Source organism: Cuculus canorus, unplaced genomic scaffold (genome assembly GCF_017976375.1).
Source record: "Cuculus canorus isolate bCucCan1 unplaced genomic scaffold, bCucCan1.pri subtelo1, whole genome shotgun sequence".
In the NCBI taxonomy this organism is placed as follows: Eukaryota; Metazoa; Chordata; class Aves; order Cuculiformes; family Cuculidae; genus Cuculus; species Cuculus canorus.
In genome coordinates, this window is record NW_026527860.1 from 1302646 (window position 1) to 1315939 (window position 13294).

The 13294-nt window shown below is 51.6% G+C and overlaps 1 protein-coding gene across 1 annotated transcript; it reads left to right on the forward strand.

The window, feature by feature from the left end:
* Positions 1 to 11873: 11873 nt before the first annotated feature.
* Positions 11874 to 12875, forward strand: LOC128850883 (olfactory receptor 14A16-like). Its single transcript, XM_054055901.1, has one exon. It carries the CDS (start codon positions 11898 to 11900, stop codon positions 12873 to 12875), a length of 978 nt encoding a protein of 325 aa, XP_053911876.1. The 5' UTR covers positions 11874 to 11897.
* Positions 12876 to 13294: the final 419 nt, after the last annotated feature.

Consider the following 13294-nt stretch of genomic DNA (forward strand, 5'->3'; position numbering starts at 1 on the left):
GGAGCTGCTGTTGGACATCTGCTGCCTCTGGGCATGGGGCACTGTCACAGGAGGAAAGGAGAGTGACAAATTAAGGGAGATTCCTGTAAGCAGAATCACAGATATTTCTCATTCCCCTCTCCTGCTGCTCACACACTGTCCCTTTTCTCGCAGACCTTCCTTCAGCTCCGTGCCTGCAGCCCTGCTCGGTGCCGGCTGAATGTGCCGGGAGAAGCAGAGCCTCTGCCCGCTGGCTGCGAGGAGTCAGCCCTGCTCTGCAGCAGGGGGTCATGGGGACGGTGGGGACAGGGGACACTGCTGGGGTTCAGCTTTGTCCTGGGCAACTGCTCCTGGTGCAGAAGGGCCTCACAGCATCTGCACCACCAGGGATGATGAAGGCAGGGAGGGCAGAAGGCAGGCTGAAAGGTTTGAGATTTTACAGCTCATTCTCCCACCCTGGGCAGTGCTCTTGGCTATCAGAACTGCTCAGTATCTCTGCTGCACTCCGGGAGAAGAGAGGGAGACCTGCGAGGCGAGAGCATTGCCTGTGGCTCAGTACAGAGACAGTGGAGCTGCTCTGTCCCTCGTTCTTGGTCCCAGCTACCCAAGAGAATTTTCTGTCTTGCAGCATTTCTGCACTTCTCTGTGAGCCTTTCAGGTAACACCAGGGTGCGATGGGACAGGTTTGCATCATGGAGGGAAGCTCAGAGCTTGGAAGAAAACCTCAAGGAGAGCCAATTGTCCTCAGGATGGCATTTGATTACAGGAGATTCAGCTCCTTCCCCAGCCCCACTGACTGCATTGCCCACAGCCTCACAGTTCAGAGCAAAGCTGGGACACGGGTTCCCATGGACACAACGGCAGGAAAGGAGCCACCAGGGCAGTGAGTGACTCTGCAACTCCCATCCCCAGAGAGCCTGGCAGTGAGAATGAGAGAACAACAGCAAGAACAGAGACAAGGGGAGAAACAGGGAGAAAGAGAGTGAGGGTCTGGCTGCGAGAGGCCAGGGCAGAGGCAGCCGGGCACACAGACAGTGTTCCCCTTCCCCAGCTGTGCTCACCCCCTCCCAGACACCAACCTTGCCGGGCAGTTGCTCTCAGCCCCTGTGCTCTGGAGAGGGCACTGGAGCTGTGGCTGCAGAGGAGGGGGTTCAGCCCTGGAGCCCAGAGCCCTGAGGGCAGAGGCTTTGCTGGGTGGGAGAGGAGGCCAGGGGGCTTGCTCAGAGGAAGGGGCTGCCCTGGAGGGGAGCACACACAGCTCTCTGAATTCTACCTCCCACAACATCGCTGTATTAATTCCCCTCTCATTTCGTGATCTAATGCCTTCTGATGGACATTTTCCTCCTGGAAGGTGTTTCCCTGTCCATGCCTTTTCCCTGTCAGTGCTCACAGACCCCATCTGACCCTCTCTGCTCTCCCCCAGCCCTACACAAACCTGCCTGTTTGCCGGGTAAAGCTGGGCACAGGGTCCCGTTTATAAGCAGAAAAGGACAGCACAGACTGAGCCTGGTGGGTCCAGCAGAGGTGATGCTGGTGGTGTCCATGGGCAGAGGAGCAGCTGGAGACACTTTAGGAGGCTCCTATCAGACCTACTGACCACTCAAGGACACAGCTCAGGAGTCTCAGTGATTTGTTGAAGCATGAGAGCCTCTTGTTCCATTTCTCCCCTGAAATTCCCCAAGTGCAGGGAAAGGAAAACACTAACCCAGGAGAGTTCTTTATCTTTAAGATAATTCTTACCTTAATATTCCCCTTGAAATGTCCTCTTAGAAATATGCTGTGGGGATTTGGAGCTGTGAGCAGCCCTGACTCACACAGCATCCTCTTGAAAGCAGAAAGACCCTCTTCTGATAGGAGTTGCTTCTTCCCCCCACAGCTTCTCTCTCTCCCTCCATGGGGAACTCCCCGGGCAGGCTGAGCACTGACCCTGGCTTTCCTCTCCACTGGAGACACTGCAAGAGCCCTCCTGACAGATCCCACAGGCTGTGGCTGTGTTGGCTTTTGGAGATCCCTCCAGGAACAGCACCTGCATTGTCCTGCACCCAGAGACTCACCTGGAGAAGGGCTGTGAAGATCTTTCTCCAAATGAAGCCTCCTCTTTCCTCCCACCCCACCCTGCCTTTCCCCTCTCTGTGCCTCCCTCCTCTCCCCTCGCTGCCTGCAGGCAGTGCCCTCAGCCCTGCTGGGCTTTGCAGAGGAGCTGCTCCTGCCCAGAGATGGCTCTTTGTAGCGCTGCCCACTTGCCACCAGCTCCCTCCGTGCCAGGAGCCCAGCCCAGCTCAGCAGCAGAGGAGCAGCCCACGGCAGCCCTTTCTCTGCCCCCTCGGGGCTCCCTCCAGGTGTCCCTGGGGCTCCAGGGGAACCTGCTGAGAAACAGCCTGAAGCCATCCCTGATGTTCCCTCTCTCAGCTGGCAGAGACACTTCTGTCCTGCAGTGTCATTGCTCCTGTTAGAAAAAGAGCTGGGCAGGAAAATCAATATTTTTGTCCCAGCATTAGACAGGAAAACAGGAAGGTGGAAGGGAGTGATCTCATTCCTCTACATTGTGGGGAACTATTCCATTGAATGAATTCAGGAATTTTATCCTGGGTCTTTCGACCTGGCTCTGGAAAGACACTCAGCTCTCTTCTGTACCAGACACGTCTTTGTTCTAAGCAAAGCCTTCACACACACGGGGTCTGGGCGCTTGGTCCAGGTTTCCTCACGGCAGGGATGAGGTTGCCTGGTGGCACAGAAACAAAGATCCCGTATGGCCTCTGATGAATCAAGGAAGAGCAGGTGTAGAGAGATCTGAGTTCGACTGCGTCTTCTTTGTCCCTGTCTTAAGCAGCAAGGTCTCCCAGGCCACTGTGACTCAGGACAGGACTCTGGAGGAGATGGACCAGGGGTGGGTGGGGAACAAATCAGGGATCACTTGTGCAAACACAATTCTTCCCAGTCTGTGGGACAGGAGGGACAGTATCCCAGCGAATTGGGTGAGAAGGATGATGTCCCAGTGAGGCCATTCTCCATCATTTTCACAAGGCCATGGAGATTCCCTGACCACTGGCACTTCTTACACTTTGCATGTCCTTTCCAGAAATGGCCAATGGATGAGCAGGGGAGCTAAAGACTATGCCCCAGACTTTTCCCCTCAGATTCTATTTCTGGATATCTGAAAGAGAAGAAGACTGGATTCCCTTTGGGCAGATTGTGTCTCACCATCCTTCTATTACCAAACTCCTCTATAACCTTAATGATTTGGGACTCAACTCTTCTATGACCCAATACTTCTATGACCTAACTCTTCTAAGACTTTTCTGTGACCCGATCCTTCCTTCTCCTGACTAAACTCTTATGCTTCTATGACTTGACTCTTCCATGACCCACATATTTTATGACCCTTCAAGCACCCAAATGTTTTATGGCCTGAGACGTCTGTGACATAACACCTCTATGAACCTTTTGGAACTGAATTCTTTCATTACTCCTCTATGATCCATCTCATCTATAACCTGACTCTTCATTGACCCGTCCCTTATATGACCTGACACTTCTGTGACTCGAGCCTTCTGTGACCTTCTATGACTTGACCATGCTCTGAGTCTTCTGTCACATGACTTTCTATGACCCAAGTCTTCTATCACTCTTCTGTGACACAAATGCCCTGACTCCTCTATGACCCAACCCTTCTAAACCGACCCTTCATAACCCAACTGTTCTATGAACCAATCCTACTCTTAAGTGACCCTTCTATGATCTGACTCCTGCATGATATTATTCTTATATGAGCCACCAGCTGTATTTTTAGGACTTCTATCACCCCAAATTCTATGACCCTTGTATGACCTAGACAATTCAAGGACACACCCCTTCTACAACCCTACTCTTCAATGAGCCTTCAATTACCCATCTCTTCTATGAACCAACTCTTCTACCACCCCACTCTTCTAGGACTCCTCTATGACTCAACACTTCTAAAACCCGAGCCTTCTATGGCTCAAGCCTTCTATGACCCAATTCTTCTATGATCCTTCTACAGCTTGCTATGACCTGGCTCCTCTAGGACCAGAACAATCTATGACCCAATCATTTTATGACCTAACACCTCTATAATCTGACTCTTTGATAACTCTTCTATTATCCAAATCAACATTCATTTTTCTGTGACTCAACTCTACTACTACGAGAAAATTCTGTGACCTGAAACTTGTAGGAACCTTCTATGACTGAACTCTTCCATTGCTCCTCCAAGACCTGACACATCTATAACTCAACTCTTCTGTGACCTGCCTCTCATATAATCAGGCCTTTCCATCATTCGAGCCTTCTATGACACAATACGTCATTCCATGACCTGACTTTGGTCTGACTGTTCTATGATGTGACTTTCTATGCCTCCACTCTTCTATGACTCTTCTATGACCTGACTCTTCTATGAACCTTCTGTGACCTCATTCTTTTATTACCTGATGGTTCCAAGGCTCTTCTCTGACCCAACCCTTCTCTGAACCAAAACTTTTGTGACCCTTCTATGACCAAACCCTCCTAAAGCACCAATAAACTCACACTTCAGTGACTCGACTCTTCCATGGCCGGAATATTCTATGACTCTTTTATGACCTTAATTATCTATGACCCAGCTCTGCTATGAGACTTCTATGACCCAACTCTTCGATAAAACTTCTATGATTGAATTCCTCTATCACTCCTCTGTGATCCAACCCTTCTATCACCTGACTTTTCTCACACACAGTTTTCTGCAACTCTTCTATGAATCAACACTTCTATGACTCTGCCCTTCTAAGACCCGAACCTTCTAGAACTGCATGGATCTTGGTGTGAGAGCCTTGGCATCTCATGTAACCCTACAGGCCTGTGTTTGGGATGACATGGAATAACTGCTCCCAATTTAGTTCAGCAGTGTGAGAATGTTCATGACACCATCGTCATTGCAGTCCAAGCCAGATCTGCCTGCCCAGGGCTGGGGGTCAGGCCTTGGCCTTTCTGCTTCACCAAGCAAACCCAGGCTTCTCTCAGCATCACAGCTGCCTGCACAGCACCTTTGCCTGCCTGCAATCATGGCCTCCAATTCTCGGCTCTAACGAGTCCCTGGGGAATCTTTGTCACTAACCATCCTCACTGAGACCAATTAAGACTTCAAGGAACTCTGAGTTCTGCTTTTAACTTCTTGAGAGCTTTCTTCATTCTCCTCTCAGAAGATGAGGTTCAAGGACTCATCAGCAAATCCACCCTGGGTCTCATTAAAATACAGAAAGCCTTAATGAGCTCTTTGTCTTCCTGGAGATTTCTTCAGGTCTTCAAGCCTTGTACATCTCCTTGGAGTCATTTCCCAGTGTGGTTAAAGAGGAAGATTTCAGAGTGCACCTAAGAAATACATGTTTTTATTTAAGTTCATTTTACCATTCTTTTCAGATTCATAGAATGGTTTGGGTTGTAAGGGACCTTAAAGCCCATCCAGTTCCAACCCCCTTTGCCATGGGCAGGGACACCTGCACTGGACCAGACTGTTCAAGGCCCAATACAACCTGGCCTTGAACACCTCCAGGGATGGGGCATCCACAGCTTCCCTGGGAAACCTGGGCCACTGCCTCACCAACTTCTTTGTAAACAATTTCTTCCTAATGTTTAATCTAAATCTTTCCCTCTCCAGTTTAAAGCCATTCCCCCTTGTCCTACCACTCCATGTCCTTGCAAAAAGTTCCTTCCCAGCTTTCTTGGTGACCACCTTCAGCTACTGGAAGGCCACTATAAAGTCTTCCTGAAGCCTTCTCTTCTCCAGCTTGAGGAATTTCCAGGAGAAATTCACATTACTTTGTAAAATCTCTATTTGAAAGAGCACAGAATTGGTGAAGGTCTCTTGTGAGTGAGGACAAGCAAGCACCAGGGTGCCCAGGTCCATCTCCTCAGAGCACTCTTCAGCCGGCTGATCTCTGCCCATGCTGCTCCATGGAAGTGATTTTGACTTGTGGGTTGAGCTGAAAATAGTTTAATAACTGAAAGAAAAAAGATAAAGACTTACATAATCCAAACCCACAACCATTGTAAATGCCATCACTTCCCACCTCCTTCAGGCAGACAGAAATCCTAACAGTATACCATCACCCATCACCTCGAACAATAAAAATCTCTGTTTCTTCTGCCACCGATTTTTTTCGCTGAGCGTGGCATCTATGTTATGGGATCTCCTTCTGGTCAGTCGGGGTCAGCTCTCCTGGCTGTGTCCCCCTGACAACTTCCTGCCCACCCCCAGCCACTCCCTGGGAGGGAGCACAGTGAGCAACTCCTGATGCTGTGCAAAGGAGACAATCACTGCCCTCACTCTTCTGGCACCAGGACGATGCCACAGGACCCAAAGGGTCTCACCGTTCAAAAAGAAAGTGGAGAAACTGAAAGGATCTGGAGGAGGTCTGCCAGGATGGAGTTAGGGGCCCACAGCATGAGGTGTGAGGGCACACTTAGACCTCCTGGGGAGGCTCAGGACAACCTGCTAAGTGGGTCTCTACATCTTCTGCTCCTAGAAAAACTTAGGGAATAAGAGAGCTCAGGTGACCTCTAGCCCAAAGCCCAGCTCCAAGCAGCACTAGCTCTGATGTCAGACCAGGCTGCTCAGTCCATGTCAGCATCCACAGAGTGTTTAAACACAAGAAGTCACCAAGGCTACAAATAAAGGAAAGGACTTTGGCATTTGACCGGCTCCATGAACACGTCTATTGGTCAGGCACACCTTCTGTGATACCTGGGAATGTCCACCTTCTTGTGCAGATGAGTGGGATTCTTCTGCCAGACTCCTGGCCCATCTCCAGCCCATGAGGTGCTTTAGAGAATGGTTGTGGGAGAGTCAGGTAATAGAGGAATTGGGTCTTAGAAAGGTCATAGGTGAGTAAGGTCATATGCGACTTGGGTTATAGAAGGGTCAGAAAGCAGTCAGGTGAAAGAATGTTTGGGCCACATATGGGGTGGTCACTGAATGGTCCCAGAAATGTGAGGTCATAGAAGAATCATAGAAGAGTTAGGTCATAGTAGAGCAAGGACAAAGAAAGTTCAGAGAAGAGTCATATGAGAGTGGGGTCATAGAAGGTTTGAGTCATAGAGGATCTGGGTCATTCCAGGGTAATGGAAGAGTTGGGTCATTTAAGGGTCACGTCACAGAGGGACTGAAGAAGACTCAGTGTATGGAATTGTTCTAGGAGAGTTGGCTGATAGAAGGGCAGGGTCCTGTCATAGAAGAGTAATAGAAAAATGAGGTCATTGAAGAGTAGTGTCATAGTAAATTGGTCATAACAAGGTCAGAGATGTGTTGCATCATACAAGGCTCACAGAAAGGTGATAGAATGGTCAGGTCATAGAAGTGTTGGATCAGAGAAGACCTGGGTCATAGTACTGTTAGGTGATAGAATCATAGAATAACTAGGTTGGAAGGGACCCACTGGGTCATCGAATCCAACCATTCCTAACACTCCCTAAACCATGCCCCTCAGCACCTCGTCCAACCGTCCCTTAAACACCTCCAGAGAGGATGCCTCAGCCACCTCCCTGGGCAACCAGTTACAGTGCCCAATGACCCTTTCCATGAAAAATTTTTTCCTGATGTCTACCTGAACCGCCCCTGGCGGAGCTTCAGGCCATTCCCTCTTGTCCTGTCCCCTGTCACTTGGGAGAAGAGGCCAGCTCCCTCCTCTCCACAACCTCCTTTCAGGTAGCTGTAGAGAGTGATAAGGTCTCCCCTCAGCCTCCTCTTCTCCAGGCTAAACAACCCCAGCTCTCTCAGACGCTCCTCATAAGACTTGTTCTCCAGCCCCCTCACCAGCTTTGTTGCTCCTCTCTGGACACTCTTTAGAGCCTCAACATCCTTCTTGTGGTGAGGGGCCCAGAACTGAACACAGTACTCAAGGTGTGGTCTCACCAGTGCTGAGTACAGAGGGAGAATCACCTCCCTGGACCTGCTGGTCACACCGTTTCTGATCCAAGCCAAGATGCCATTGGCCTTCTTGGCCACCTGGGCACACTGCTGGCTCATGTTCAGTCAGCTGTCAACCATTACCCCCAGGTCCCCCAGGTCTGCCTCTGGCCTGGACAGGCACACACTCTCCTGGGTTGAACACTGGTTGGATGGCCCAGAGAGTGGTGGTCAATGGAGTTAACTTCAGCTGGAGGCCAGTCACAAGTGGGGTTCCCCAGGGCTCAGTACTGGGTCCAGCCCTGTTCAATGTCTTTATCAATGACCTGGATGAAGGCATTGAGTGCACCCTCAGCAAGTTTGCAGATGACACTAAGCTGGGTGGAAGTTTGGATCTGCTGGAGGGTAGGGAGGCTCTGCAAAGGGATCTGAACAGGCTGGACTGCTGGGCTGAGACCAATGGCATGAGGTTTAACAAGGCCAAATGTCGGGTCCTGCACTTGAGGCACAACAACCCTATGCAGCGCTACAGACGGGGGAAGAATGGCTGGAGAGCTGCACGGAAGAGAAGGTCCTGGGGGTAATGGTTGACATCCGACTGAACATGAGCCAGCAGTGTGCCCAGGTGGCCAAGAAGGCCAATGGCATCTTGGCTTGGATCAGAAACGGTGTGACCAGCAGGTCCAGGGAGGTGATTCTCCCTCTTTACTCAGCACTGGTGAGACCGCACCTTGAGTACTGTGCTCAGTTCTGGGCCCCTCACCACAAGAAGGATGTTGAGGTTCTGGACGATGAAGTGCTTAGGGACATGCTTTAAGGGAGTGTTAGGAATGGTTGAACTCGATGATCCAGTGGGTCCTTCCCAACCTGGTGATTCTATGATTCTATGATCCAACACAGCAGATGAGCTCTTGGTTCCAGAATTACGACTACTCCTTCACATTTCCTATGCCATCGCTTCTTTGGTGATTTTGCCCCATGGCTGCAGCTTCCCTGCAGTGCTCGAGTGCTGATGCACAACTCGTCACCCCCGGGGAGTGTGGACCAGCCCAAGGCTTTGTCTTTCTAGGAACACCCAGGGAGGACAGAGAGGTATCAGTAAAGAAATGAAGATGCTCAGGGGAGAGCAAGGTGCAGTGACAGGGTGGATGTCTGCAGCCGACAGGCAGAGGTGTGGGACATCATTGCCTGCAGTGGAGATGGTCAAGGGTTCCAACAAGGCTCAAAACCCCAACAGAACCAAAGTCTTCTTTTCCTTGGCTATGGCTGTTGTCTCTGACACTGATGCCAAAGAGGAAACACCTTGTCCTTACAGTCCCAGGGTCTCATGGCCTCCTCATTCCCACCCAGGAGCCTGGGAGGTGTTTTTCCACAGTTCTGCCTTTGGTATTGCCCATCCCTACATCCCACTGCCCAGGAAGAGCCCTGAGGAATGAGTGAGGGACAGGATCTCCCTTTAAGGATCTAGGGTTCAAGGCTTTGCCACTTGGTTAAGAGGGTCGTGGCTTGGCCTTTTGGATTCATGAAACACATCCAGATTGATTCAGCGTCAGAACCACCATTACCTTTGTTTTCCCAACCTTTCATCACTGCCTCCACTTTCCTGCTCTAACGGGGCCCTGGAGATGCTTTCTCAGCAGTGCCCTCACTGGGACCCATTAACACTACAAGAAACTTTGGAGTTTGAATTTGAGTTTTACTTCTTGAGAAGTTTGTTCAACTTCCTCTAAGAGGCTGAGGTTCATGGACTCGGCATCGAACCCACCAGAGGGATCGTTAAATGCCCTGGGCTGCTCCTCTGCTGCTGAGCTGGGCTGGGCTCTTGGGACTGAGGGAGCTCATGCTCTGCCCAAGAACTCCACAAAGCCCAGCAGGGAGAAGAGAACGTCCATGGTTTCTAAGAGACACGAGCAAGGTAGAGAGAGCTTAAAAACGGTCGGAAGTGGGAGGATGATTGAGAGCTGACTGGAGGAGCAACCTCTGCAGTCCTAGACACGGTGAGTCTGGGTGCAGGGCAATGCAGCTGTGGATCCTGGTGGCATCTCCTAAGCTTGCAGAGCCCTCAGCTCATGGGATCTGTGAGGAGGGGGCTCTTGTGAGGCACTTTGGAAGGGCTGTGAAGCCAGGGGTGCCCTGGGCTGTCGTTCAGAGCAGGTTCCCTGACTCCAGGCTCAGGGTGGTGGGAACGGGGACTCTGCCACCTGCCAGGGTCAGTGCTCAGCCTGCCCGGGGAGCTGCCCATGGACCTGTGGGAGGAGCTGTGGGGGAAGGAGTGACCCCCAGCAGGGCAGAACAGGGTCCTTCTGCTGTCGAGAGGGTGCTGTGTGTGTCAGGGCTTCTCAAAGATCCAGGTGCAAAGGGTGCTTTTGAAGAATGGCATCAAGGCAGCATTCACCTGGAAGGGATGGAGTCTGTGCTTTCAGGTTTCCGCTCCTGCTTGGCTGAGGGGGCAGTGGGAGGTGGGAATTTATTTCTCTCTTCTTGAAAGACACTGGGACTCCAGTTCCCATTAAGGTTTTTCTGAGCTGCTCCTCAGCCCCTGCACACCCAGAGGTGCCCCTGAGCAGTGCCCCACTGCCAGGAGGGCTCTGCAGGGCAGAGCTGAGCACACAGCGGGTGGGGTGGGCTCTGTGAGCACAGACAGGGAGGAGATCCTGGGACAGAGAAACAGCTCTCAGCAGGGACAAGCTCCAGGCAGAAGAGACGTGGGCAGGGATGGAGAAGGATCTGCTCCCATTAGCACCATGGGAAGGGGGATTCAGGCTCCTGCCTGCCATCCCCTGCAGAGCAGGCACCTGCCATGGAGCAAACCCAGGCTCTCCTCTCCTGCCTCTTCTCTTCAGGCCGGGTGGTCAGTCACCTTCCCAGCAGCCTCACCCCTTCAAAGGAGAGATTACCACCCCACCCTAACTGTCTGTCTCTGTGCTGGCTCCATCGGCAGCAGCGCTGTGCATGTCTCCCTCTTTCCTCTCCTGCTTTGCTTCAGGTTCTTATCACTGGACCTTCTGGGATGGGGTTTGGGTTAAGCTGCAGTTCAGAGAGCCGTCCTGTGGGTTCTGCCATGCAGGGAGTAAAGGGTCCAATCCCTCTCCTAACTGACAGGTTCAGGGCAATGCAAACGAGCAGATTCTCCTTTCAGGACACCCCAGATTTAGGACATTTGACTCGTTCCCTGGTGAATCCTGCTGGGCTGCAGGTTGCCCTCCGGAAGGGCACAGCTCTCCCATGGTATCTCTGTGTTATCCAGCAGTCCCATGGAGAAGAGACCTCAGCGCTAAGGCCATGGAAGTGCTGCTCATCATCTGCATGGAGGCAGCAGCAATGAGCCCTCTGTGTCCCTGGCTGGGAGGGGAGAGCTGAGATCCCCCTCAGGTAGGATGGTGTGAGGGTATTTGGAGATCTGCACTGGGAAACCGGATTCCTCTGCTCCCAGCAGTGCAGTTTCTTTTGGGGGGAACACCTGAGTGCAAAAGCCCTCCAGCATAGGGCAGCTGAGACCAGGGCTGATGGACAGACCGTCTGTGCTCACTCTGAATTAAAGGAGAGCCCGTTTGCCTGTCAGGACCCAGGAGACTTTGCTTGGAGTGAAGCAGAAGAGCCATGAGTTTCTGCATCAAAACCATCCTGAGCTGTGTTGGGGCAACCAGAACAGAAGACACAGAGCAAAATCCCCTCAGCTCTGCTCTGCAGTTGGGTAGATGGGGAGGGATAATGCTGGAAAGCTCTTTGATATCAGGAGTGGACTCATCCTGAGATCACTCTGTGTTCTGTCCCCCTGTTGCTGTAGGGCAGCACTGACTCCTGCAGAGGCCACATAACAGCCTTCTGCTCCCTGGGGCAACCTCAGTGAGGATCAATGAGAGCTTGTGAAAGGGACCTGCCAAAGGTCCTCCTTATGAGAAAAGGCAGGTTGGGGGTGGTTCTATGAGAAATAACTTTGATTTTCATCAGAGAAGGGTCCCCTAACTTGTCTATGTCTTTTCTGTGTTTGAAAGTGCCCCATGCCCAGAGGCAGCAGATGTCCAACAGCAGCTCCATCACCCAGTTCCTCCTCCTGGCATTCGCAGACACACGGGAGCTGCAGCTCTTGCACTTCTGGCTCTTCCTGGGCATCTACCTGGCTGCCCTCCTGGGCAATGGAATCATCATCACCACCATCGCCTGTGACCACCACCTTCACACCCCCATGTACTTCTTCCTACTCAGTCTCTCTATTCTTGACCTGGGATCCATCTCCACCACTGTACCAAAATCCATGGCCAGTTCTCTCTGGGACAATAGGGCCATTTCCTACTCAGGATGTGTTGCACAACTCTTTGTCTTCATCTTCTTTATTGGAGCAGAGTATTGTCTTCTCACCATCATGTCCTACGACCGCTACGTTGCCATCTGCAAACCCCTGCACTACGGGACCCTCCTGGGCAGCAGAGCTTGTGTCCACATGGCAGCAGCTGCCTGGGGCGCTGGGTTTCTCAATGCTCTGATGCACACGGCCAATACATTTTCCCTGCCCCTCTGCCAGGGCAATGCTGTGGAACAGTTCTTCTGTGAAATCCCTCATATCCTCAAGCTCTCCTGCTCACAATCCGACCTCAGGGAGGTTTGGCTTCTTGATGTTAGTGTCTGTTTATTTTTTGGCTGTTTTGTTTTCATTGTGGTGTCCTATGTGCAGATCTTCAGGGCGGTGCTGAGGATCCCCTCTGAGCAGGGACGGCACAAAGCCTTTTCCACGTGCCTCCCTCACCTGGCCGTGGTCTCGCTCTTTTACAGCACTGCAGGTTTTGCCTACCTGAAGCCCCCCTCCATCTCCTCTCCATCCCGGGACCTTGTGATGTCAGTTCTGTACTCAGTGTTGCCTCCAGCACTGAATCCCCTCATCTACAGCTTGAGGAACCAGCAGCTCAAGGATGCAGTGTGGAAACTGATTCCTGGGTGTTTCTCTGAAGCAATGAGCTGCTCATCACCTTCTGCATTGCAGTTATCGTGCAACTCATGACAGGCCCAGACAGGCTTCTGTATTTGGTGTAGGTGTTGCCGATTTGTCAATTCTGATAATCTTGTCATTCTGTTCTTAATTCACTCCCTTCTTTTCTTTTCTCACAGACCGGCTGTTTAAATGAGGAGCTGTGCTTTCTGTATGTTTCAACAAAATAAAGATATATTTATAAACCTTTCTTTTCTGATCTCTTCCCTCCAAGGCTTTTTTGGAGCTGCAGGGACAGTTCCTGAGGGCAGTTTCCTGGAGGGGAAAAGAGTCCCAGCACAGCAGCCCTGCCAGGCACCAGCGCTTGATCTCCCAGAGCTGTTCTCTCTCCCCTTCCACACTCTCCTCCTCACCCCTTGCCTTGCTGGAAGGTCTGAGGGCTCTGAGCTTGGTCACAGCGGTGCTGCGTGGCAGTGCTGTGCCCGCAGGCA

Coding starts and splice junctions, on each gene's coding strand:
- LOC128850883 (XM_054055901.1), top strand. CDS start 11,898: ATGTCCAACAGCAGCTCCATCACCCAGTTCCTCCTCCTGGCATTCGCA.